The sequence below is a fragment of the Pelmatolapia mariae genome, linkage group LG22, assembly GCF_036321145.2.
Source record: "Pelmatolapia mariae isolate MD_Pm_ZW linkage group LG22, Pm_UMD_F_2, whole genome shotgun sequence".
Classification (NCBI taxonomy): Eukaryota; Metazoa; Chordata; class Actinopteri; order Cichliformes; family Cichlidae; genus Pelmatolapia; species Pelmatolapia mariae.
Genome location: NC_086245.2, coordinates 18,169,251 through 18,195,863, shown reverse-complemented (window position 1 = coordinate 18,195,863; position 26,613 = coordinate 18,169,251). Strand labels below are relative to the sequence as shown.

Genomic DNA, 26,613 nt, shown 5'->3' with positions numbered 1-26,613 from the left:
ATGGTTCTCACTTTGCAGGATGATTAGTTAATACAACAAAGCACACCTTTAGGCTTTTCATGTATTTTGAAACTGGGATTTTTGGAGACCTTAAATGTGTCTTTCTCTAAGGCACTTTGGGTCCACTTCTGTTTTTTAAATGTGCAGGTGACCCTGAATCCACCCTCTTTATGATGGAATCAGGCATCACCAACGTGTTTATATACCACTCTCCATTTAATTCTGAGTTATTATTAATATCTGGCTCTGCATGTCTTTGCCTGTCTCCCGCCCTTCACCCCCAACCCGTGACGGTAGATCGATGCCCTTCCCTTAGCCTGGTTCTTCTTCCTGTTGAAAGGGAGTTTTTCCTTCCCACTGTTGCTAAAGAGCTTGCTCATCGGGGTCGTATATTATTGGAGCTTTATATTATTGAAAGGTCTTTATCTTACGATATTAAGCACCTTGAGGCAACTGTTGTTGTGATTTGGTGCTATATAAATAACATTTCATTGAAAAAAGAAACAAAAAAAACATCGATGTTGTTTTTGTTTCTATGAAATGCGATCCAGACTGGGCATATAATATATATATATATATATATATATATATATATATATATATATATATATATATATATATATATATATATATTATATATAATAATTGCCATGTACGATTACAGCATACAATATTATTGTCACTGCTACATTTCTGTAATGCGTACCAGAAATTCTTTTCACTACTAATTAATTACCGTTGAGCTCAAAGGTCCTATTAATGAACGGTTAACGAATGTGTATTTATGAAGACGATTTGTGAGACTGGTAAACTTACCTTTGTTTGTACGATGGTCTTTCGTTCTACACGGTGCATTTCAAGGTCCTGTACCCATCCGTCGGTAAACTGTACCTGGGCTTGTTGCAGTGACCTGAAGTTACTAAAAACTTCATGAGTGTATGCACTCACTCCAAGAACCATATAATTATAAATCTGAGCGTGGTGAAAGTTGGGCAGCACGCTGACGTCTTTTGTCCACTCTGTGTGCTCGTAAGGGTCTGACCCTTTCACTCCTTTGATTTTTTCCTCGTATCTTTTCTTTGCCTTTTCGTCGAGTCTGTCTTTGTACGGTCCGGCATTGTTCTCCTTCGTTTTGTACATTCCTTTTTTGGTGAGGAAAGAAAAAGCAAGACGGTATTGGAACCGGAGAATAAACGTTTTGCGGTGCTGCAAATGCTTGCATTTAATGCGGTACTTTGAATGTTTTGCCACTACCTCCCGGCATGCAATGCGCGAAAGTCACGTGGTCTGTCAATCTCTATTACTTCTGAACTTTTTCTACTTATTTCTTTAGACCAAATCCCCTGTACACATATAGTGACTCTGAGGATGGGCAACCCACAAAAAAACGGTTTCCCCAGGCACCGTAAACCTCGAGTGAAAATACCAGGTAATAAAATAATATCTAGTGTCTGTGTACATATCTGTGTGTGACACATGGAAACTTTTTGGACAAGTTGTCTGTATTCTTAAATACTTTAAAAAAATTATCTTTTTCTAAACAGCCCTCACCACTCCGCAGTCTTCCCCCCAGCCCACTGACAGCAGGCATCATAATGCCCCTCCCAGCTTCCGGCACCTTTTGCCAATCCGGCAGAACACTCCAAACGACACGGCTTTGCGATCTCCCCAGCATGCAGAGTCTGATGTCAAGGCCTTCCCTATAGATGGTATGCTTTTAAAATTGTTTTAAAGCTGAATCACAATGTCATTGTGCACTTATCTTCAAAACACCAGTTTATACTCCTGAATGTCATCTTGTTGTGATTTGTTTTTCTGTAGATTCCAGAGACTCTGTGAGGCCACTATTACAAGGCAAGTTCGAACATCTTGGAATTTCAGATTTTACATGGTATAAATGGTAAATGGCCTATATTTGTACAGCGCTTTAACTAGTCCCTGGACCCCAAAGCGCTTTACACATTCAGTCATCCACCCATTCACACACACAATCACGCACTGGTGATGGCAAGCTACATATACAAATATATATATGTGACAGGCAAAAACTAGCAAACACTTTTAGCAGTTAAAACAACTAATACTTGAATGCAGAATGTTACACCATCACTTATGGTTTTGTTTGTGTGTGTGTGTGTATTTTTGTCCTAGATGGCCTGACACAGTAGTTAGGGGCAAACTCTATGTCAGAGTTTGTCTTTGCGCAGGCAGTGCAGAAATGGCTCTGATACGCCCCAGACCGTTTGGGTGGTGCAGGACGCACATCATCCATCCCCATCCCGGAGTAAAAACTACAAAGTTATGTTAAAATATAAATGTAAATAGAAAACTGTGTTTTAATAAAGTATTTAGCAAACGAAACATGTCTATTGACCTTTTTTTGTTTAGGTTTTTTTCTCTGTTACATCACATGCAATGCTTTCTTATTTTAGGATATTAATATTGACATGATACATTGTGAGACATTTGATTTTTATAAAGGGTGTCCAGTTTGAGGAATAAGTGCAATGATGTGTTTAGGTGGTTTAAGTATTGATGGAAACATGCAGTAGTTTAGTATTGGTTAAAATAACTATAAAGAAAGATAGATTTCCAGTCATGATTTAACTGTTGTTTTAATGAAAAACAACTGTGCGAAAGAGGTGGAAAATCAACACCATAGCTCAACAGTGATTCAATATCAGAATCTGACATTGTTTCAATGTCAACAGTATTAGAAAATATAACGGCGAATCAATGTCAGGTTTCAACATTGATTCAACATCAAAACCTGACGTTGTTTCAACATTAAAAATGGGTGCAAGAGTGACGTTAGGTCAACGTCACACTTCAACATTGATTCAATGACGTCGCCTGATATTGACTCAACATTGTTTCAATGTTTCCTTGCTATCTGGGTCAGCAGTAGTCAGAAACCGGCACAGAATATAACAGACTAAATTAGAGACATGATGTGGGGAGGAGTTTGCAGATGTGCAGCTACAGTGGCAGGCTAAAATAGCAACTTAAATAGCACTGCCTATATGATTCTCACCTGTTGGATACAGAGAAGCTGATCTGCAGTTGAGCCTGACTTCATGGCCTCTCTGAACTACACTACCTGGCTGCCTACCCCTCCCTGAGTCTTGTTCTGTCAGAGGTTTCTTCATGTTAAAAGGGTTTTTTTCCCTACTACTGTCACCAAGTTTCCTCATTTATATCTGAAATGACCAGCAGTAGCTGTAGCAATCACTCATTTCTATGCTGCTACCCTTTATAGTCAGGACCTGGAGCTCCTAAACAGCTGATAATTCTGGAACACAAATTGGACAAAAATGCTCACATCATGGAGGTGGAGCAGGAGTTCCAGGCTTTTCTGTCTGACCACGATACCACTGTGGTCCTCACAAACAAGGCCAGACTTCAAAAAGAGACGGGCAGCTCCAGCACTCCACAGTTAGGTAGAGCGCATTAGACTCTACTGCCACCTGTGGTCTTTACCAAATGGCGTTTAATTTAGCTTCTGAGCAAACTGATGTTGACTTGTTTGAATTTTCTATTTATTTTTTTTTGTTTAGATTAAACGTCTTGGAAATTTTTTCATGATCAAAACAAAGTTAGACCACATTAGTTTTGATATTTTTGCACAATGGAGTTATATTCCTGCACAGATTTGACTCAAGCATTTAAGGTATTCATGAAAAACGAAATGAAGAAATTAAATCACTGTTTGAACTTGGAGGTTGGGTCATGTTGCAGGGTCCAGGCAAATCAGCATGTGTCATGTTTCTCATGTTGATGATGTTATTCGTTCTCAAAAGAGCTTTAAATAAATAAATTATATATATATATATATATATATATATATATATATATATATATATATATATATATATATATATATATATATATATATATAAATTAATTTTTTTTTTCAAAAAATCAAAGAGACATCCAATAATAATTTAAAATGTTTAAATGTCTTTGATTCATGGTGACATTATTTGCATGCATGTTACCTCTTCCACAAATGGCTATTGTACCACAAGTGACCAAGCCTATCCGTTATATCAGCAGACAGAATAGTTAAACTGAAAGATGCTTTTTTCCCCCTCGCTTTTCAGGAGGATATCAAATTACCTGTCCAATATTATATAACCCTCATTAAGCCCATACTTAGGCAACAGCCTTGATCTATTTTGTGGTTTTTGTTCAGATTAAAAAAAACAGAAAGTTGCATGTTACCTTCTCCTCAACAGAGAAGAACTGTTATTTTAATCTTGCTTATTAAAAGCTTATCTTATTTGTTGATATTTGTCACTGTCCGTTTGTCTTATATTCGTTTTATTTTCACGTTGTTGTTTTTTTAGGAAACGAAGGTCACACGCACTGAAACTTGGTATCTGAGTAAAAATTTATGCTAAGCAGAACAATGTGTTGTGTGTTATGTGTCAGTGTCATGTTTTATATAATTATTTTTGGCACACGGACTCCTGGCTGAATTATTTAGCAAGCCCCTCTGTTTGTGGTAATCTGGTAACATGCACGTCTAGTGATTTCTGGCAGTATTATACTTTGTAGTCGACTCTACTCCCAAACACAAGTCCGACAACAAATTTGTCATAAGAGTTCGTTTAAGCACAAATTTGATCAGAAATTAACGAATTTGATCATTGTACGTAGACTTTGCAGTATCACCTCTTTGACCAGGTCAGATTTATTGTAGCAACGGCCCCTAGCAACGCACGGGACCCATGGAGACTGCAGTGTCTGAGTGAAGGAATGCAAATCTACAACAGTCGATAACACATAGACAAAAACAAGAAATCCAGAAAACAAAACGCAGCTGGTGGTTTATGAATTTCAAGGATTGACTTCACATCGTTGCTTTAAGGTGAAAATGGGATGCATGAACTCCACGATCACCGCGGTCCAAACGCTGACAGTGAATGGAGACGAGGTAGGCTGGGTGTCCCACCACCCACTAGTAAAACTGGGGAGAGGACGCTAGAGGTGGTGTTTGTTTGTGACAGTTGTTAAAGAAAATTCATAGAAAGTTGTAAGGGAAGTGAAATTTTCCTTATAGACCTTTTGAACATAGATATTTATTATGAAGTCCTCTCTCTAGCAGGAAAAAAAAACCCATTTTGTTCCTTTTTTTTTGGAAAAAAAAGCAAGCTGAAAGACTGGTATAGCCCAACTCTCTCACATAAACTATAAAGTTAAGGCAACAAGGGCAGGTGCCTTCACAATGCTTCTTCTTCTGTGGTACGAACCTGAGTAATGATGGCTAAGTCCTATCAGACCAGCTTCAGATGTGTCAAGGTAAAAAAAAAAAAAAAGTTTGGCAATATCAGTGTTAATATATCTTACTTTTTATAAAGACTAAAAGTTTAGGCTTGCTCTTAAAAGCTGAAGAAGAATCCAGTTTCGTCTCATTGCAGTTTCCCATTAACTAATTCTTAATGCAACTTTTGTTGTTGTTGTTTTCAGAAATGGGGATTATGGGGAATAGATAATGACTTTTACAGATTACATATTGCAGAATTTGTATTTGGTTTAAATGTGAATAAAAGGAGTAAAAAAAAAACCCTTAAAATTCAACAGTATTCTTCTATAAAAGGAGAAGGGATATTTGATATTTTGATATTTTATTTTATTTTATATTTTATTGATTTACTGATTAGCATTCAAATATCTCAGTGAATACAAAATAAAGATTACCACTAAGCAAGAAAGCACGAGACAAGGCTAATCAAAAGGTATTGGCTGAAGCATATGCTTATTACGCCAATGCCTACGATTATAATATATATATATATATATATATATATATATATATATATATATATATATATAATTATAATACGATTATAATAAAGAAAAGACCAGCCAATGAAAAGACACATTTTTGGTCATGTCAATTGCAACATATTTTATAAAAGTGGTTTCCCCTCTAAATCTCATGAATGAATTTATATTTCACACGAACCTCATAGTTTATACCATAGTTGAAAAGCATTCCTTAAAAATACAATATGGGGCTCAAAGAAATAAACTTTTTTTATGTAGGTTTATTTCACACCGCACTTGTGAACTTGCGCAGTAAACTGTAGTTGTGTTTTATGCTGCCGGGTTAGTTTAATCAGTACCAGTGTACACTATAAGAAAATAAAAGGTGAATATGTATTTCGGTGTACTTTTTTTTTTTGTAAAATGTAGCTGATTGAGATTGTGAAGTAAACCTACATGACAAAATGATAATATGTTAACACAGATGTTACCACGACAATATCATGTCTGGGATACCACAGGAATGATGTCAGGATTTAATAATGTCCCCTTTCTGCATTTATTTTCTGTGTCTGTGCTGTCAGGATGACACAGGAAGTAAGCTCAGCGGTCGTGGAGACTCAGCTGTGTCAAAGGGCACAGCAGACAGCGGGGTGGTGATGGAGAACAGAGAAATACCTGGTGACATACCTGGAGCAGTGCCCCGAACACTCCCGCTTCTAACATCAGAGAGCATCAGAGAAAGTGAGTGGACAGAATTACACAGGACAGTGTGTAGTCGGACTCATCAGGTTGTAGAGAAACAGCTATTTATTACTTTTCCAACTAACACTAAAGGCCATATTCTTGATCTTATCTAGTGTTCTGGTGTTACTCCTCAGAACTGTATAGCATCTGACCTTCCCATACCTGAACTGGTGTCTTACTACAATAATAGATTCCACAGTCTTCTGGATATTTTTGTTCCTTTGACTGTCTCCTTTATCCACTCTGCTCCCTGGTTCACCTCAGAATTGCCTGAGCTTGAAACTACACGTTGTCGTCTGGAACGCTTTTATACAAAGACTGGTCTTATTGTTCATAAAACTATGTATCAGGAACAAATGGGCCACTTTAAGGGTGCCATGTCTACAGCTAATATTTATGAAATATATGTATGGAACATTAATCAAGTCTGATGAATAGAATATTAGGATTTTTATGGCCTTTTTCACTACCAAGAAGAGTAATGTCCATCAGCAGCTGGGTCTAGATAATTCCACATATTGCACACTATGATCTGCCTTCCTCTTTCCCAGTTTCACTCTCTCAACTGTTGAGAAAATATCTGGATTTGCTAATAAATCTAAACCTTCTACATGTTGCCTTGACCCACTTTCCACTCAGGCAGTTAAGTGGAACCTACCTCTAGCTGTGATAATTCCAACTCTTAAGAAATCGAGTGCAGACCCATCCAATCTAAATCGTTTTTGTCCAATTGCTAATTCACCTTTTCATTCAAAAATTCTGGAAAAAACACGGTTGCTGTTTAGATATACTGTCACCTTAATAACAACCATCTCTATGAGCAAATTGAATCTGGTTTTTAGCACCTTCACAGTACAGACAGCCCTGGTCCTTTAAGCCCTTTAAGTCTCTCTATCTCTCCATCTCTCACCTCCATGTCTCTCTGATCTTTTGCACATCACCACTCCATCCTGTTCTCTGAGATCCTCATCCTCTGTTATTCTCATTATACCTTCTGCACTCCTGATGACCATGGGCATTAAAGCTGGCAACCGAGTGGCTCCTCTTCTTTGGAACTCACTCCCAAATCACATTCGGAACACTGATTCTCTCCCTGTCTTTATAACCACTTTTAAAACACATCTTTTTAAGCTTGCCTATTCCGTTTTATCTTAATTCTGTGATGTATTGACTTTTTTTTCCAGTGATGTCTTCAACTGTTATTTTATCCATACTGTGATTTTGTCATTTATTTGTTTGTAAGATGTCCTTGAGTGTATAATATGTGTTTGTTTATTTATTTATTTATTTTTTTGTTGGTTTGTTTTTCCAGACGTACTTCTGTGGGATAATGAAATAACTGAACGCCAGAAGTCCCACAAGATCCTGGAGGAACTGCTGAATCAGGGCATCATCCCAAAGGAACAGCACAGAGAAAAGAGCAGCAGGATTGGAGAAGCTTACAGCATCATGGTGAGTACCTGGTGTGCACAGCATGGTACGACCTTACAGGCCAGTTATCTGACAGCTTTACTGCAAATGGAGCTTCACTTTTGGTAGAAAGAGAAACCACAGTGATATAAACAGGGTACATATTCTAAAAGATGCATTTTTTTTTCTCAACACATCAGACAAAGGGAAATAAAAACAACACTTTTTCATAGCCTGACTGCTACCGTCCCTGAATCTGTGGCATCTCATATATGAATATATGAGATGCCACAATAATGCTGTAGTTCAACAAACTTTTACTAAAGAAAAAGAAAATAAGGAAGAACACCATGAACCAAGCACAAAATGGGCTGCCTGATTCCATCTTTGCCCCTAAACTGATACTCATAAGCTATACTCTCCATCTATCCATTCCATTCTGCATATTAAATTCAGGGTCACGAGTGTGGGGGGTTGGGGGCTGGAGCTTATCTCATCTGCCATAGGGCACGAGACGTGGTACAGACAGGTTGCCTGTCTAAAAAGATGCATGAAGTGTTTTCTGTCATTTTCTGTGTTTGTGTGCATCAGCTGGACGACAATGAAGGTGCCCGGCGCAGGCCTCCTGCCAGACTGGAGTCTCTGAAGGTGAAGAAAGCTCAGACACAACACACCAGAGAAGAGCTTGAAGAGAAGATCCGGCTGGCTGAAGAGAGACGCAAGGTGCCGTGTCTGTGTGACCATTTTCCCCAACACCTCAGCTCTGTCATGTCCTTTGGTTTGTTTGAGTTTTTTTTTTTTTTTTACCAGAGTTTTCTAAAAAAAATTATCTTGCACTCTCCACTCTCTTTCAGTTAAAAGAAGATAAGCTCAAGATGCGTTTAAGGAGCAAGTCTGCACGTGTCCGTGTCCCCGCCACCATCTCCAGCACCGAGAAAGACGAAGACGCGTCCATCACCCCGGTGGAGACGCTAGCGGCACCACATCCCAGCCAGGTGATTCGTGAAGCTGCAGAGGGAGGAGAGTGGGTGAGAGAGGATGGAGATGACAAAAGGGAATGCGAAGAAGAGGCGAAGAAGGCAGGGAAGAGAGAAAGGAGAGAGGAGGGAGGAGATCGCCGAGTGGAGGGTGCAGAGAGGGAAGTTGAGAGTAGTGAAAAGGAAGAAGAAGAAGAGACGACCCAGGTGCAAGAGTTCACAGCCTCAGGGGAGCTGGAGTGCGATTCTAGCTTCCAACATACAGACGACAAAGAAGAAGTATTTTAAATTATTGCACAAATCAGCCATCAATCAGCACAACAAGGGGGTACGGGAAGAGGAAAGAAGCCAAAAATACATTCATTTTGCACAGTTGAGAGTTGTTTAAACTTGTAAAATAAATGTATTAGCAATGTATACAATGTATATTTAATGTGTGATTGAACTTAATGTTGAAGCTGTGAAGGTTTGCAGAAGAAAAACATGAAAGCACATTGGAACATGAGGGTTTTCCATTAAATTCAACGCATTTTACCTCAATGAAAACACTTTAATAAAGATTAATTGATGCACTTCATACCAAAAGACCAAATCGATTTTTGTGAGTGCTTTTGGTTGTTTGGTGTTTGTTTTTTTCACTATAACTGAGAGAAATTGCTGTGTTATCCTCTCACGTTGCTGTGAAGGTTGTACTCTGTGCAGCTGTTCTGTTGGACATAAGGTGGCGCTGTTTCAGTGGGTTAAATGTGTGTTGCAGCTCTCTGGAGTTAGCGCACCTCTTCTATAAGACAAGCCATGAGTGTTTTTGGCAACATGTGAGGAAGGGCTCGGTGTAAAAAGATGTGTTTAAGACAAAGTAGGAAATCCCCATTTTCTCCTTTTTTATGGTTCAGAGAGTGTGTGAAAAACAAGTGTGTGATCAGTCATTTATTACAATCCATAAAATGTAAAAGCTTTAGAGGTTAACCACAAAAAAGCCCAGAACATCAAAACATATTTTTGAATGAGAGGTTAGGGCTGAGACCTAAGTGTGACTGCTGTGGCCATTCAGCTGTTTCCTTGACCTTTGACCTTCAACTTTCCTTTGCCTGACTGGCAAATGATTGACAAGCACAAAGCTCAAGCTCTTACAGCTTGAAAGATGTTTTAAGTTTTAATTTCTCTAAAAACAGCCAATATGGAAACAGCATTTACAAAGTGGACTTATGTTTGCAGCGGTTCAAGGTTCCTGGTAATAAAGAATAAATGAAGCTTTCATTGGGGGGCGGCATATTGTTAGAGGATTCAGACTAGTCAGCATGCTGCAGAGACAATAAGAGCATGCAACCTAACCGGATCCCCATTGTTGAGCTTGAGAAACCTGATATCAATCCCCCTTTATTCTGACTTTTAAGGGCGTGTGGCTGCATTAATAAAACAGCAAGCGAACGGAGACACGGCAGAAAGGCGCTTTATCAGGTTGCATTTCATTGTGATGTGACGTCCTGCAGGTGGAGGTGACAGCAACACTGGCTCTTGTCATACTTTTAGCTGGAAGAAGACAGATTTTGGTTGGAGGTGAATATAAACGTGATTAGTAATCTTTACTGATCTGTGTTTCATAAAGTTTAGACTGGTCATCAGTGGCTCCCCACACAGGAATGAACAGCACTTGGTAATGCTCCCACCGTAAATGTGTCTGCTCGCTGTAGGATAGATGTACGTATGTAGGCCAGCTCGCAGAAGTGAGGCACCATGAATGATTAACAGCAGAGTTCACTCTCACATTACCGGAGTTGAATTAGCTCTTCTGGGCTGTTCGGGAGGATATTGAGAGATGCAGCAGCATGTCCTCATCGGACACTGACACCTCTGTTTTAAACTTTTTACACTGGACTAATGACCTTTCCACTCAAGAAGCAACACAATTAAGACTCTCTAAAGACATACACCTCACGTATTGTGCATGACTTCTTTCTTTACTTATTTATTCACCAGGGACAGGTGTGCCTTTAAACAGCAATACGCCAAAAATATAAGATGCAAGTGCCAGAATATACCAAACTACTAATTCACATCTGTAGTGCCAGCCATTCAAGCTGGACTATGAATCTTCTCAGAGGATTTTCAAAGGTGCTGATCTGCTGTTTATAAAAGGGCTGAACTCTTTTCCCCCATTCTATGTGTGAATAAATAAATAAATAAAGTTTATTCTATAAATGTAAAATATCTCAAACTTTATTTGCAATAAACTGTCAAAACTAAAAGATTGCCAGTAGAAAATGAGTACAGTGCTATTTGTTCATTGTGAGTCCAAAGTACTTAAAAAAATATTTTTCTGAGAGATCACTACTAAATTAATCAGCTCAGCTCACATATTAGCTGACATTAGTTCAACTGAGAACTGAAACACTGTGGAGGGTGAACCCCCCCCCCCCCACACACACACACACACAAACATCCAAATTATTTTTCACTTGAGCTGTTCCTGAGTCACAGGTCCTTTTTGTGCCAAACGTATCATCAGTAGAATCGGGTTTTGTTGGACCCTGATGGTTCATTAAACGCGGATCTTTGTGGTGAAGGAGCTCCAATGTTTCACACTGAGCCGCACTTCCCAGCTGTTTGTGCACGCTGGTGGGAGGAACTAAAAAGTGGGTGGAGTTAGAGGCAACGCTTTTAGGAATGGGTCCCAAACCTATTTAGTTAGACGGCAGAGTTACCAAGAAGAGCTGGAAACACCTGATGGTATCTTTGGGACAATCCGCTCCATATTTCTACCCTCTTACTGTCGCAAGTTAAATCTACCTCCAGGCTTCTTTTGTCTTCTTTTCTCCTCTGAAAAACTTTAGAGCCAACTGATCTCTCACTTTCTCTCTCTCTCTTTCTATATCTCTCTAGTCATCCAAAGTATTATCGATAAGGAGACATTGCACTACTACTATTATTTTTTTATAGTTTCTATTTATTGTATTTTTTGCACTAACGATGCACACCACGCAAAAGGACACGACCTATACGAAGATTTTTGTTGGGGGTCTTCCCTACCACACCACGGATTCCAGTCTCAGGAAATATTTTGAAGTTTTTGGTGAGATTGAAGAAGCGGTGGTCATTACCGACAGGCAGACCGGCAAGTCTAGAGGTTATGGATTTGTAAGTATCACTCAGTAACACCACAGCTTTCCACAGGAGTTTGTTTGCGTATATTCGCGCACCTTCCAGAAATTCGTGTCACCACGTTTCTTCTGTTAAGGCTCGCTGCTGTTGCTGTCTTGCACAACACCGTGACTAGCATTGATATATCTGTGGGTCACGGGTTGTTTATGTTTTGATAAGCAGCTCCTGCTTAAATTTGTCACTGGCTTCTGTTGCAATCTCGCACCCACCAACTTGTTGCGCGCTGGTATGCGCCCTGACACGCATTTTTTTAAGGAGCTGTTCGCACAGTGGCAGCTGCGGTGGGCTGAGAGAAAACTCTCGATTATGTCTTGATATTGTAGAGCAGGTTTTTTGAAACGGTCACAGTTTCTTCCTCTTAGGGTAGTTTACACCGTCTTGCTGAGACTTGTCATCAAACCCGAGAACCAAAGTGTTTAATGTTTTGGGGTTTTTTGTTGTTGTTTTTTTTGGAGACGAGCAACCATGTACTCACTGTTATTCAATAATAAATCTCTTTATTTGTACATATACATATAGTTTGACTAAGCTGACCTTCATATACATGTAAGAGAATTATCCAAAAAGAGAAATATGGAAGCTAAGCCTGAGCCTTTATTTAAGTAACCTAATTTTTTTTCTTATCTACCCTTCATTTAATCAAATATTTACGTTTGTGTGCTGGGATCAACGTTTAACTTCACGTTTGCTTAGATCATCTCTTTACTGCTCCTTCTAAATCATATTTTTTTAATTATTTACCTTTACTTTATTGTCTCCCAAATAATGCTTATGGCCAAGCTCACACGAATCCCTCTGATTAGAATTAAAGGCTGTAAAAGGAGAACTCAGGGCTTTGGTTTGGTTGTGGTGGTCAGCCTGGCTACCGTTCACTGCTGATAAGTTTCATCACATCCACACGAGGGTGATAAATGTGTGTGTGCTGTCAAATACCTGCCACTGTCAGTGATGGCCACACAGGCGCACGCAGAAGGAGGCCTCTGTGCGCAAACACACACACACACACACACACACACACACACACACACACACACACACACACACACACACACATACTTACACTTCTGTGAAAAATGTGGTTTCCCTCTTTCTTACAAGCTCCAATCATTATTGAAGCCTCAACTGCCTTTAAAAATTTCCTTCAGCTCTCTGTTTATCCTTCTCTCAGGTGACGATGGCAGACCGTGCAGCCGCAGATCGGGCCTGCAAGGACCCCAACCCGATCATCGATGGCAGGAAGGCCAACGTCAACCTGGCATACCTGGGTGCCAAGCCTCGGGTGATGCAGCCAGGTAAGACCAGCCAGTAGGATGTTTGTTTGTACCTCAGGGTTTGAATCTTAAATATAATTTCAAGTTGTTGCTAGAAGTCAGTTTTTGTCTGTATTTGAAGTTATTTTGTGTTGCAGGTTTTACCTTCGGTGTTCCCCAGATTCACCCAGCATTCATCCAAAGGCCTTATGGGTAAGGACTAACGAGTCGACATGTATTCATTTCCTTGAATAAATGATGACTAAGTTGGAATGTAAGCCATAAATACACATTTTCTTCCCCAATGATTGTCCACCAAAAAAAAAAAAACTCCAGTCAAAACTGCTTTTCCTAAGTTCGACTGTTTGCAAAATACGTGTGAGTGTGAATACATTCTTGTGTGAGTGTGCTGAGTGGACAGTGATGGAAACTTTACAGCCTCACTCAATGTTATCTATCTTTCTCTGGTTCGACAGGCTCGCTCTCGGTTAAGCTAACTGTGCTGGTTTGTGGAATAGTTCTGATCAGAGAAAAGGAATTACCTGTAGACTCAAACGCACACAAACAAGCTCTCAAAATGGTGATTACAGATGCATGTACGTGGGTTTCGTTTGGACTTCTTTTTCATTTTATTTAAATAGAACTTAGCTTTGTGTGCCGTTATGAAGTGGTGTTGTTAGCTAAACCGTGTGCTTTCTTTACTTTAGTGATAAAAAAAAGTAAAAGAAAAGAAAAAAAAAGCTGGACTGATTGTTGTTTTTGTGGGGTGTTCTTTTTCCTTTTTGTGGAAGCGTGTCTACTTTGCAGAGGAGAAGATTTTTTAATTATTATTATTATCATTGCTTTTAGCTTGTGGTTGATCTGTTTTGTTTAACAGGATGTGCTGTTACATGTTTCTTTCTCCTCCTTCTGGCTGTCTTGTTTGAGTGAGTGGTGACTTTTCTGTGTGGAGTTTCTTTCTTTCACCCTTGCCCCCCCCCCCACCCCACACACACACTTTCCCCTCACAATAACAAAGCCTATCACTGCTTGTGTGTGCTCAGTGCATCTTCCTGCTGTTTCTTACATTAACACAACACGGCAGAGACCAACTCACTGTGAAATGACCTCTTGTGGTCTCTCAGCCTCCTTTTCTTCGCTCTATAGGGAGATGCGAATGTCTTATGAATGAACCGAAAGCGTCCCAGTTAAAATGTGAGCTTATATGTGTCTGACTTCACCTGAACATATGTGGGTTATGGGGTCTCACTGTGCATCTGCACACGTTCACATGCACCCAGCTCAAGTCAGTCAGCACCAAAGTCTCCACTGTGACACAAACAAATGTCTGGATGTCTCTCTCTCTATCTCTTATTCTCTCAGAGCGAGCTTTCGTCACATGGGCTCGTGGTGTTAAGGAAAACAAGCGCACCCATTGTGCCACACAAAGCCCTGAATGCTGACACTGCAGTCGCATGAAGCTGAGCTGTGTGTGTGTCTGTGTTAGGGGGTCCAGTGAGGGTGCACGAGCTGTCGCTGTGTGTCATGTAAGAGCAGGGAAGAGCCCATTTAAACAGGGTCATGTGAGTGTGTTTGGGGCCGGCCTAACATATAGCCTTTAACTCTTTATCCCCATTAAGTCGACTTTTGACGTCGCCTCTGTACCCTTAATGACAGGTTTTTGCACATCAGTATATTTCAATAAGACATGGTTTGACAACCATTAGAGTAGGTTCTGAGTTTTTCCAAGGGTAGCCATCATGAGCTGAGGCAGAGAACGTCTAAAGCAAACTCAGTCACTTTGTTCTATAAGCAGACCTGAAATATGGCAGAAACCACTCAGTTCAAAAAAGAGCTTCAAGGGTTCCTCCTAGTAGGCAAAAAGAGTTAACCCCCTAGGACCTGGCGTCCAAATATGTGGACATCACATTTTGGGTTATTTAGACCAAAATACTCAATTTTGCTCTACAAGGGCCTGGTGTCCACTTACGAGGACATTATACTGCTACTGTTCTATCAAAATTTTAAACGAATATCCTCATATGTGGCTCCTATTTTTCTTAAAAATAAAAATAAGGTAAAAAAAAATTAAATCTGGCAATTCTTTGTTTTTACATTCATCGGGCCCCAATCAGCCCAAATATCAAAGAGAAATTAAAAATGCATGCCGTGGAAGAGTTTGGGTCTTAGGATGTTAATGTGAATTTGTACAAGTTATGAATCATACATGACTCATATGTGAACAAATGTAAGCACACTGTTAATCTATGAAAGCAAATTACAGACAGAAGTCTTTTTCCATGTACAATAGCTCAAATTAAGTCCAGATTTTAGTGAAGAAAATTTACTTAATTAAATGGTATTTTTCCCACAGTGGCTTTCAAAATCCAAAAAGGATGTCAATGTGGCTGTCCTCTGATAGTCCTGTGAGCAGATAGGCTTGCATAAACTGCAGGCAGTGTCGTCTTTTTTCCACATACCTGGTGAGGTTGGGAGGTGACTTCCAAATGGGAATTTAGCATGACCCACTCCAGGGACAGCGGCTGGTGGGGAGAATTCACGAACATGTGTCAGGCTCCAACCCTGTCACTTCACCTTCAGTTTGAACATGGTGCAGAGAAAGTTAAGAGCTAGCCAATCAAATCATCTTTACAGTCGACCCCCACCTGTTTGCGGTTTTTCTGGATTTTCTGTGGAACTAACTGATTTTATTTTCACGACAAAATACATTTTTTGTGATTAAAAAAGAAGGTGTGTTTCTCAACATGGGGAAATGGCATCAGCAGACACGGACGCGGCTACAAAATATCCCAAGACCTTCAAATGTTTTAGGATGATAGTTTAAGGTATATATGGTGTTTGAACTATTTAAATAGGCAGTTATAAGCATTTTTAGAGAGGTCTCAAGTATTTGGTATTTGCAGCTGGTTGCGGCCCTTAACCCCAGCGAATACTGGGGGTCAGCTGTATTAAAATGATCCACCAAAGCGTTAACTGAGAGAACAACTTGGTTGCCTGTGCAGTTCAGTATTACATAAAAAAAGTTGCTGTGAAAAATCAGCCTGGTGTATATATACAAAGAAGCTAGTGTGGTTAATGCTAATCACTAAATGATGCTTGGCCAGATTTCCTTGTAATGATTAGCTATTATTGCTATGGCGATCGCTCCAGCAAAGGTATCCCCCCAGCTGAGGAAATCTGTGTGAATAGGGTTGTCATGGTATTAAAATTTCAAACTTGGGAAGATTTTGACCACATCCTGCAACAGCAGAAGTAATGGCAAAGAAGTCATATCTCAAAAACGTATTAATTTTTAATTAATTTTCCCAATCATACATTAGACAAATTTAACAAAATAAGTGCTTACGATTAAGTTTAGCCAGAATCTTCTCTTACCATTTACTCTGCTCTGCCTCAGTCTGCAGCTCTTTGCATCCTCAGCTCTGCTCGGCAGGGTTTTTTTGTTTTGTTTTTTTGCTCAAGTTTGTTCTCCACACTCTGGACTCTTTACTCAGTTCAGCTACTCTTCCACCGCTGCTCTGCATAGCCAGTAACCCGCCTGGCTTTCTGTATGTACCCATACTTAAGTGTTGTTGAAAATGAAGATTCAGTGACCTCTTTAAAACTTGTGCTGTTCAGTATTATGAATGTTAACTACTTCAGCTGTTAGTAACGGTAGGAGCTAGTTCAGTGCCTGCCTGGAGACCACTGTTGTTGTGATTTGTTGTGACTATATAAATAAAACTGGATTGAATACAAGCGTCACAAAGCGAGCTCAGGGGAGGCAGAAACCTGCTGTGGAGCAGAAGACCTCGTAAACAGATTAGAAGAAAAACTCCAACGAGTAAACAATTAAACCTCATGACTTTCTGGCTGCATTCTTCCTACACATGCCCCACTTTGCGTTCTTTCTGTCCTTGTCCCCACAAATATGTGGAGATGTACATTTCTACTCTATCCACAAGGGACTCTGCAGAGAGTCTGTTTTTAACACAATAACAGTAACTATATGCAACAGATATCCATCTTCTTCAGGGAGCTCCAGAGATGTAAGGCAGCCATTGAGGAAAATTTACATTCATAACCTTTGAGTACATCACACTGCTCAGATTAAGTTCCAAAATCCACATAAACACCAGGCCTTAATAAATTACCTTCCATGTAAACAGCTGACCTGAAGTCTTCAGTCTGATTTAGAGAAATACTAGTGTGTAACTGCAGCCACGATCTCCACAGCAGGGAATAAATTTGTTAGAAGTAAACTCAAAGTGAGAGAGGCTTAGGATGAAAGCTCCAGTGAAAGATACAATTCGCAAATCACAAACGTGGCAAAAAGCGTCCTCTCTTCCTTTTGAAATGAATCAAAGAACCTCTTTAGATTGATGGTCGCTTGAAGTCACTTCAGCACTGAAGTTTGCATTTTCACGATTTTTTTTAAGAGACAAATGATCACAGCTGAACATCCTTTTACATCCAGCAGCTCAAAAACTGAAGTTCTTCTCTGCACGCTCAGAAGATGTATCTGTGCTGCTGCTGTTGCTGTTAGTACATCCACACAGAGTGACTGGTGAAGGTTTCGCACAGTAACTTTATCCAGGTAGCCATCTGTGTTTGGATTATGACTATGTTACAAATACTTAAGTGCATCAGAATCACCGTCAGCTTGGTCATAACAACTCTTTAAATTAGGAAATGTTTGTGACGTCAACCTCTCGCACTTTGATAACGAACAAGTCCACATGGCAGACAGCATGCAGGCTGGAAGACAACCTTTATTTAGCCTTGAACTTTATTGACTACTGGGACCTTCCAATAAAGAAACACACACACAGGAACAGTCAGACCAGCATACCTGCACAAATCAGCTACATATACTGGGAATAGACTGGGATAACTTAAATGCTCTTATTTTATGACCATCTGCACAGAGAAAAGCCGCTTTTAGTTTGTTTATTTTAATGAGGCAGAGCTTTGCTTCCTATGGCCGAAAACACCGCTTATGCTATGTGTATATCTGTGTGTGTTATTCAGTCTAAACCAACTTATACAGCTCAGCACCACCAGTATCTTGTAATACAGATTTAATACAATGTAACTGCAGTAAGATCTAGGAGTCAGACAAATATTGTGTGCGCAAAGATGCGAATATCACATTATGAGATTATTAGATTTGCTGTCTTGCACAATGCATTTTCAGAGCACAGCACTCTATGCTTGCATAGTGCTTAGATTATCGAATTATATTATTATAGATCTAGTACTAACATGAGATCTGAAGTCCTGTTAGGGGCTTATTTGCTTTGCTTTTCACACAGTGCACCTGTGGGTCAGCTGCTGCCTTTTTAATTGATTAATTAAAATCCTGGCATCAACTGTGCAAAGAGAGTTACAATGTGTTTGTTGATCGGTACAGTCAAACCGTCCCCCCAAAAACCAAACTCAATAAACATGAAGTAGTAACTTTGAGTAAAATGCAACTGAAATATATAAGAGGTTTCTTTATTAAAATAATAAACAATTAAGGATAATTTGCTTGGTATAAACTGAATGAATGCCAATTAAGTAAATTTCATTGGACCAGAATCCCTTAATTATACTCATGTAACAAAATTAAATGGAAAACTTACACTTAATTAATTAGTTGATTTTTTTTTTTTTTTTTTTTGAGTGTGTTAGACCAGCAAATACTTGCACAACTGAGCAGTCGAGCAGTGGGTGAATCTTCCACCCCTGCCATATGACGTCTTCCCTCTTTGTTTGTTGATAATTCAGTGATTTCACACGAGATAACAGCCTGTAAACATCTCTCTGCACCAGAGCTGCTCTCTCTATATTTTTTTTTATTAGGCCAGTAAAATATCTAAAGCCTTACTGAGCCCACTGAGTTTCTTTAGTGCCACTTTCAAAGTGAGTTTTTTGAATCACATGATACTGAAAATGCTGCTTCGGAAGGTTTTCTAATTAGTTTAACTCTGAAAAAAACAAAGAATCTTTTCAGGATAGAAATTTTCTTACCGGCCTTCAAAAATGCTCTTATGTGGGTATCTTTAGCAACAGCAACACCATCCCCTTCACATTTCCACCCCTTTGCTTTTCATGTCTTTTTTCGGTTGAGTGATTGTGCTGTGCCCTCGTCATGGTTGTTGCTTTTGTGAAATTTTTTCCTATATATCCTCCTCTCTGACACTTTGCTCTTTATGTTCTCTCCTGTTTTTCCTGGTCCACTGTTTTCGGTTGGGATGTGGATTGGATTTGGATAATGGAGTGCTCACAATAGGGTTGCCACGATAGATCCCACTTTTTTTTTTTTTAACTTTCTGATCGTTTTCTCTCTCAATCCAGACGATAAAGTGACCACCTGATATCCACTGATTGTGCAGATTTTTCCTCAACAGATTTAACAGCAATCGTTATTTAAAGTTAGATGCGCGACTGTTACTGGAATTCTGTTTTCTCACTTCGTTTGAGTTCAATTCGAGGAGAGGGGATGTCAAAAAGGCAACATTTCTTATTTTTGCTTCTTACTAAAAAAGTTGACTTTTTACTTCTCTCGCTCAGAATCGTGTAGATTATAAAAGCTCCCTTCCTGCTTGCTGTGCAGCTGAGTTTCCAGACCTTATAGAGACTGGGGGCTGGGATAAGGCTATGTCATGGAGGGCAGAATGTGCTCATTGTTCAGAATTGTTTATTTAATCGAAACATCCCTCTCAGTGCAGAGCCTAGTCCCAGCTCCCCCCACAGCCTCCGTGGCTCATTGTCCCGACACAGAGGGGGAAATGGCCAGCAGCGTCCCTTTTTAAAACTGTCCAGCTGTCAAAGTGGCAGTGACATTTTCACAAAGCTTCCCTGGGCTCATCTACTCTGTTCACACACACACACCCCACCCCCTGCCACTGTAAACCACCCGAACCCCGCTGCCCCTGCTCTCCCTCCAGCAGGCGGGGGACACCACCAGAGTTAAATCTACAAATTGACCATCAGATGAGCTGCAAGGCTACAAATCTCAACCCTCTTCTTTCTCTTTTGTCTCCACAACGCAAACTCAAACATGCCCCTCATGCTCTGCCTCATAGAGAAGATGATGTCAGTACTTCATCCAGATGTAATCATACAAAAGTAATTTTTTTTTTTTTAATTAAGAAGGGAAACAAAGAAAAAAAAAAGTCTGGGTGTTGAAAGATTTTCTCACGTTCTAGGCTTCTTTTCTAGTCAAACTTTTTCTATTTTGGCAACCCTATATTGTTCTAATCCTTACTAGCAGGCATTTCCTTGCTCTTCTTGACTGGTGAACTGGACTGGGTCTGGGTGGTGGGAGGGCGCTTGGCCGCAGTGTGGTGGAGTTGGGTTTTTGGGGGGTTGGGTCTTACTGTCTTTTTAATGTTTGGCACTGAATCAAACAACTGTCACATCTGTGTGCTTCTCCCACAGCATCCCGGCCCACTATGTGTATCCTCAGGCCTTCGTTCAGCCTAGTGTGGTCATCCCTCATGTGCAGCCTGCAGCCGCTGCGCCTCCCACCGCCTCATCCCCCTACATCGACTACACCGGAGCCGCCTATGCACAGTATTCTGCTGCAGCAGCCAACGCTGCCGCCGCTGCCGCCGCCGCTTACGAGCAATACCCTTACACTGCCTCCCCAGCAGCCACAGGCTACGTGGCCACGACCGGATACGGCTATGCTGTCCAGCAACCTTTGGCCACCGCTGCCCCGGGCTCAGCCGCCGCTGCAGCCGCAGCCTTCGGCCAGTACCAGCCTCAGCAATTGCAAGCTGACCGCATGCAATAGCAGGCCCTGCAAGTGCTGGACATGCAGAGCAAGGAGGAGGCCCACCCCAGCTACAGCTGATCTGTTAAAAAAAAAAAGAGGGAGTGGCGTTAAGGGTGTGGCGTGTCAACAGCTCAGAAGCAGAGTTGCTTTAAAAAGGTGATGATGATGATGATGATGATGATGATGATGATGGTAGTGGTGATGATGATGGTGAGGTGGGAACTTTTTACAGTAACTTTTCAACTTGCTGTGCTTCAACCAAAAAAAATGAAAAAACAGAAAATGAAAAAAAGCCGCAGGACAAATAATGAAAATGGTTTTCTATTATTATTATTATTATTATTGTTGTTGTTGTTGTTATTATTACCATGATTATTATTATCATTACTATTATCATTGTAGTACAGTACTTATTTTTAGAGATCCAGGAACTAATCCCTGTGGTTGGTATAGGTCCTATTGCTGTCTTTAACGTTAGTTTTTAGGAAAATACTCCTTTTTTTCCTCTTGTTCGGTTATTTAATGCCCTCATAACATTTATATTTATTATTTGTTATTATTAAAAACTGAGGGCTCTGCTTGTTCTTTTTGTCTTTTCAAGTGCATTTTTGGAAGTTGATATTTTCTGATAATCAGGGAAATGGAACGGTTTCCACTGTGTTAACTATTATTTTGTGTGACTCGCCGTGTCACAAACATTTGAAGAACTACCTTATTATCTTCCTGATGCTGAATGTCCCTTTTTTTAACTCTGTGTCTCTCAACCTCTTGACCTATGCAAAGCAAACAAATCACCATGAGACAAAGAAACAAAGAAAAGAAACTGAAAATGTCATCAACTCTGACTTGACTCTTGGACTGAAAAAAAGGGGGGACATGGCAAACAAAACAAAGGCACTGACAAAAGGAGAGAGACTGAAAAATGGCTTCGGACAATGAGAAACACTAAATCTGTTGCTTTTCCACGTTTCGCTCACATGTAAACTGACACATACATCCAGAGCTGCACACATAGCAGTCCAAGACAAAGGCAAGCGCAGTCGTGCTTCTCTCTGGCTCGGCTTTGGAGAGAAGCAGAAAGAGGGAGAGCAGCTGCTGGCGGTGGGGGTTGGACAGAGCCAGCTCCAGCGCCACACAGACGGATCACTCTGGAAAGAACGCATCACTTGTGCTCGTTTGTTGAGCTGTCACATTTTAATCCCCGGCCGAGCCCTTTGGGAACCAACTTTACCCCCCACCCCCACCCCACCCGACTCGTCCTCCACCCAGGTCATTCAGCACTGCCCCCGTCAGCATTTCCACCTCTGTGCTGCTGTAGTCAGGTACGCACTCACAAACACTTTCACCAAAGCCACCCCGACAACTGGCCTGCCTCATGTCTGTCAAGAACACCAGGTGGGGTGGGGAGGATGTGGGTTTCCTCTTTGACGTTGTGTTGGTCTCTGTGCCTTAAATGTGCCTTACATTTTTACTGCTATTTAAGAGAGAAAAAAACTCAAAAAAAAGAGATAAATCTACTATTTAAGATATTTATTTTTGAGGGTTGACTATGTTGACGCTCTGAGAGTAGAGACTTAGTGGCGGTACTGTATTAATAATATGATGTACTCATCTCAAGGCATATATAAGTTATTGATTAGTTTTATTATAATTATTATCATTATTATTATTATTATTAATAACATAATCAACCAAAATGTTGATGTAGGAGTTATTTAAAAATGTGCACTGTACTTCTATTTTTTATCTTTTTTCATTCTTCAGAACATGACATTAAATATCAGCTTCATGCCTTTTTGTATGGAAGAACTTTATTTAAATGCAGGCCTCCTTGCATGCAGACAGTACTCTGCCTCTTCTATGTTTAGAGAAGAGGAAAAACTAATCTTTTTTTTCTTTTTGGTAAAAACAAGCAAAAAAAAGCTGCTTTTCTCTACTAGAATGTATAGCTGTTGTCGAGGTTTCAGTAGCTGTGCTCTTTTTTTGCTTCATATTCATCAGATGGGCAATTTTACACTGTTGGGAATTTTTATACTTGAACTCTTTCTTACAAGGGAAATAAAATAAACAACAAAAAAAAGTTTAATGAAGCTTTTCATTGTCACTGGATGAGGGCATGTAAAGTGTTATTATTAAATGCAAAGGTCCTGTTGATATTAAAACCATTACTTCAGAATATCAACTTAATTTTCTCAAATTGGAATAAAATGTTCGATATTTAAGAAGGCTGCTTGTCTTTTGTTTACAGAAACACGTACTGTGGTCACTGGTCTTTCTCCACAAATACACCTCAGACTACTGTTAACAGATTTCTGCTTTGATATGTATGAAACTCCAGAGTTTGTTATAAACAAAAGAATATGATGGTCGGCTAAAATTGATTGGCGTGCATGCCGGGGGGAGTGGTCAGGGAGTGTAACTACAGGCTGCTTAGTAAACAATTAAACCGTCAATAACTGTAGCAAGTAAAATGCTAATGCAAATTTGCTATCATTTAATTGTGATCGGAAGTAAATGTACACTTTTTAAATAACGGTGCTGAACAGCTACCCCTGTTCTACAGTGTAATTTGACAAGACATAAACCTAGTTTCTCATTATTGATGAAGATTGACAACAGCTGGTAGTTTCTCTTTGCCAGAAACAAAAGAATTTGTTTGACAGTGCTCACTGGACTGACCAATACTCTATGTGAAAGACCCCAGTTTGGGTTCAAACCAGTAACTCTATTTCTGGGAGCTTAAGCTGCCCAATAACCCTTTAGCCTGAACCATGAAATAATTGGCACAGAATTCTATTTTTTGAAAATGGATTATTTATTTATCCTTTTGACAAATAAAATAAAAATAATTCAATATTAATTACATTAGATATTATATATATTATATTTTAGTATTGATTGTATTTTATTTTGCATGTAATTGTATTGTAATCTATTTCTTAAAAATGAAATATACAATTTATTTTGGTTCATCTAGAGCCCCTTTTCCATTAGTACCTTGGATCGACTCAGACCTGCTCAACACGGCTTTCCAACACAGCTTTCCGGGGCGATCGTGGCTCAAGAGTTGGTAGTTCATCTTGTAATCGGAAGGTTGCCGGTTCGAGCCCCGGCTCTGACAGTCTCTGTCATTGTGTCCTTGGGCAAGACACTTCACCTGTTGCCTACTGGTGGTGGTCAGAGGGCCCGGTGGCCCCAGTGTCCGGCAGCCTCGTCTCTGTCAGTGCACCCCAGGGCAGCTGTGGCTACCATCACCAATGGGTGGATGACTGAATGTAGTGTAAAGCGCTTTGGGATCCTTAGGCACTAAGTAAAGTGCTATGCAAGTACAAGCCATTTAACACGGCTTTCCATTAGGTCACAGCACCTGGTACCAGGTACTTTTTTAGTACCTGCCCGCCCAGGGTTCCAAGCGATCTGAGCAGGTACTAAAATGTGACGTCGTCAGGCTACATGCCACCGATTGACTGGTCAGTAGCTTCACCCGATGAGTCATGAAAGCATCTTGTTCACGAAAATTAAAACCGCCATTTCTGAAACCCAGGAACCAGGGAAATGGCTACAAAAAAACAACGAAAACCCACAGATTGAACAGCACGTATATTCTTGCTTCGATGTTCACCTTTGTTGCAGTGTTTGAGTCTCATATTAATTACGTCATGGAACACTCAGATGCATTGCTATGACAACAACCTCCATGTTAGTACGGGATTGTAATGGAAAACCAGTCAATCCGAGTAGGTACTAATGGAAAAGGGGCTAAGGGGAAAATAAGATACACTGATGGTTTAGAAGTCTCAAAAACTGTACGCATCAAATATTATACATGAGGCATTAGGGGGATAAACCAGTGGTCTAGGTATTAAAAACAAAACAGTGGACCACAGTTATGCTGTGGAATTCAGTAAAGTACACACAAGTAGGAATTTATATTGTAAAACTCATGATTTAAAAGGGAGTTTTTCCTCCCCACTGTCGCCAAGTGCTTGCTAATAGGGGTCATTGGATTATTGGGGTTTCCTCTGTATTATTGTAGGGTCTTTACAATATAAAGCACCTTGAGGTGACTGTTGTTGTGATTCCGTGCTATATAAATAAAACTGAATTCATTTAAGATGGGTTAGTGAAGAGCACCCTTGTCAAACTAAATAGAAGCAGCTGTGTCCGTGTCCAAACCAAGAAGGTCTTTCTAATGAGGCCACTGCCATGAAAAGTTATGAAATGAAAACAAAGTTGACCATGGATATTAAAAAAAAACAGTTATAAACATAAGAATAGCAAAATTATATTTTTTAACAAGTTTTCATAATTTCTGAAATGATTGTGAAAATTGTGTTTATTTATGTTTGAACATGAATATGTGACTCTGTAAGTCTGAGTGTGCTTGGTCCCACATGAAACCACGTTATGAAACACTGGAGTTAGTCACGCCCAGATTGAGTAACCATGGATACTAATCAAGTCGAGGCCTATTAATGATTAATCCCTGCTCTAATCAATAAGTCATGTTAAGAAGAGTTAGCTGCTCGCTTTCTGACGTCTTTCATTCTACTCAGAGGAGCATTTTGGTCGCCACTGAAACATGAAACTGGGTCACATTACTTAGAGTGCTGACCGTGACACAGCATGGACGCAGCAAGGCCTTATGGGTGAAATCAGCAGCAGCCAAAGCACCTGACATCATGCCGTAACAAGATTAAAGCTGTTACTTTATTAAAAAAGGATGATCCACAGCTGCAACCCTCCTCTAGCTGGAGTTTGAAATGGCCTCAGAGTTTAGGATGACAGAAGGGACTGCTCTGTGAAAACAGATGGAGGTTTTATATCTTGCGGGTGGAGGTGCACCTTAAAGTGGTAATGCTTATTAGAAACTTTAAGACAACTTGTTAAAAATACCTCAACTGGAAAAAAACTAAAGAAAGAGTCACAGAAGGAGTGGCAAGCTTTCAAAGGATTAAGGAAATCTGTAGTTTTTGCTTGTGGAGAATGTTGTGTAGTCTGGCAATGCATTAAATGTAATGTTGCTCGTATATCCCCTTTTTACTCAGTTTGAGCTTTCAGAGCACTTTCTCCTACAAGTTTCATTCACCCAATCACACACAATCAAAGGGGGCTTGTATCTATACCTAAGCACTTTTTAAAATAAGATTCATGCACACATATTCACACTCCGATGGATACACAGGGAACAACTAAGTGTTCTGGATCTTGCCCAAGGATGCTTCAACACATGGAGGAGTTGATAATCAATCCACTGACCTTCCAGTAATCACAACCACCCCAAACGTCAGGTAGTGAAGAACTAACAGACACATAAGCACCAAAATGGGCAGTTCTTCTAATGGCCACTTGAATCTGACTTGAAAAGTGAGTCAGGTTGGGACAGACATTTACATGGTTACAGCCTGCTACAAAAAACATTTTGGACCAAATTCCTACCTAAGAGTCTGAGGTCTTTTGTAGAAGTAGGCATAGTCCAGGGAGGACTCTGGTTGGTTTACCTGTTCCTCATCTTCAAGCTACGACAGTGCTTAGCACTGGAAACTGGAAC

At 40.0% G+C, this 26,613-nt stretch overlaps 2 protein-coding genes across 2 annotated transcripts; both read left to right on the top strand.

The window, feature by feature from the left end:
• The first annotated feature begins 5,265 nt into the window (after positions 1–5,265).
• On the top strand, positions 5,266–9,194 carry stmnd1 (stathmin domain containing 1). The gene is made up of 5 exons (XM_065470429.1): positions 5,266–5,304; positions 6,357–6,516; positions 7,832–7,971; positions 8,521–8,652; positions 8,784–9,194. The coding sequence occupies exons 1-5, from the start codon at positions 5,266–5,268 to the stop codon at positions 9,192–9,194; spliced, it is 882 nt and encodes a 293-aa protein (XP_065326501.1).
• A 2,415-nt stretch (positions 9,195–11,609) lies between these two features.
• rbm24a (RNA binding motif protein 24a) lies at positions 11,610–23,219 on the top strand. Its single transcript, XM_065472102.1, has 4 exons — positions 11,610–12,041; positions 13,234–13,357; positions 13,474–13,528; positions 20,723–23,219. Exons 1-4 carry the CDS (start codon positions 11,874–11,876, stop codon positions 21,078–21,080), a joined length of 705 nt encoding a protein of 234 aa, XP_065328174.1. The 5' UTR covers positions 11,610–11,873; the 3' UTR covers positions 21,081–23,219.
• The last annotated feature ends 3,394 nt before the right edge of the window (positions 23,220–26,613 follow it).

Excerpts from the sequence above, each read along its gene's own strand:
- stmnd1 (XM_065470429.1), top strand. The coding sequence starts at position 5,266 with ATGGCTAAGTCCTATCAGACCAGCTTCAGATGTGTCAAG. Across the intron at positions 5,305-6,356 it reads CCAGCTTCAGATGTGTCAAG|GATGACACAGGAAGTAAGCT; the intron begins GTAAAAAAAAAA and ends CTGTGCTGTCAG. Across the intron at positions 8,653-8,783 it reads TGGCTGAAGAGAGACGCAAG|TTAAAAGAAGATAAGCTCAA; the intron begins GTGCCGTGTCTG and ends ACTCTCTTTCAG.
- rbm24a (XM_065472102.1), top strand. The coding sequence starts at position 11,874 with ATGCACACCACGCAAAAGGACACGACCTATACGAAGATTTTTGTTGGG. Across the intron at positions 12,042-13,233 it reads AGTCTAGAGGTTATGGATTT|GTGACGATGGCAGACCGTGC; the intron begins GTAAGTATCACT and ends TCCTTCTCTCAG. Across the intron at positions 13,358-13,473 it reads GCCTCGGGTGATGCAGCCAG|GTTTTACCTTCGGTGTTCCC; the intron begins GTAAGACCAGCC and ends TTTGTGTTGCAG.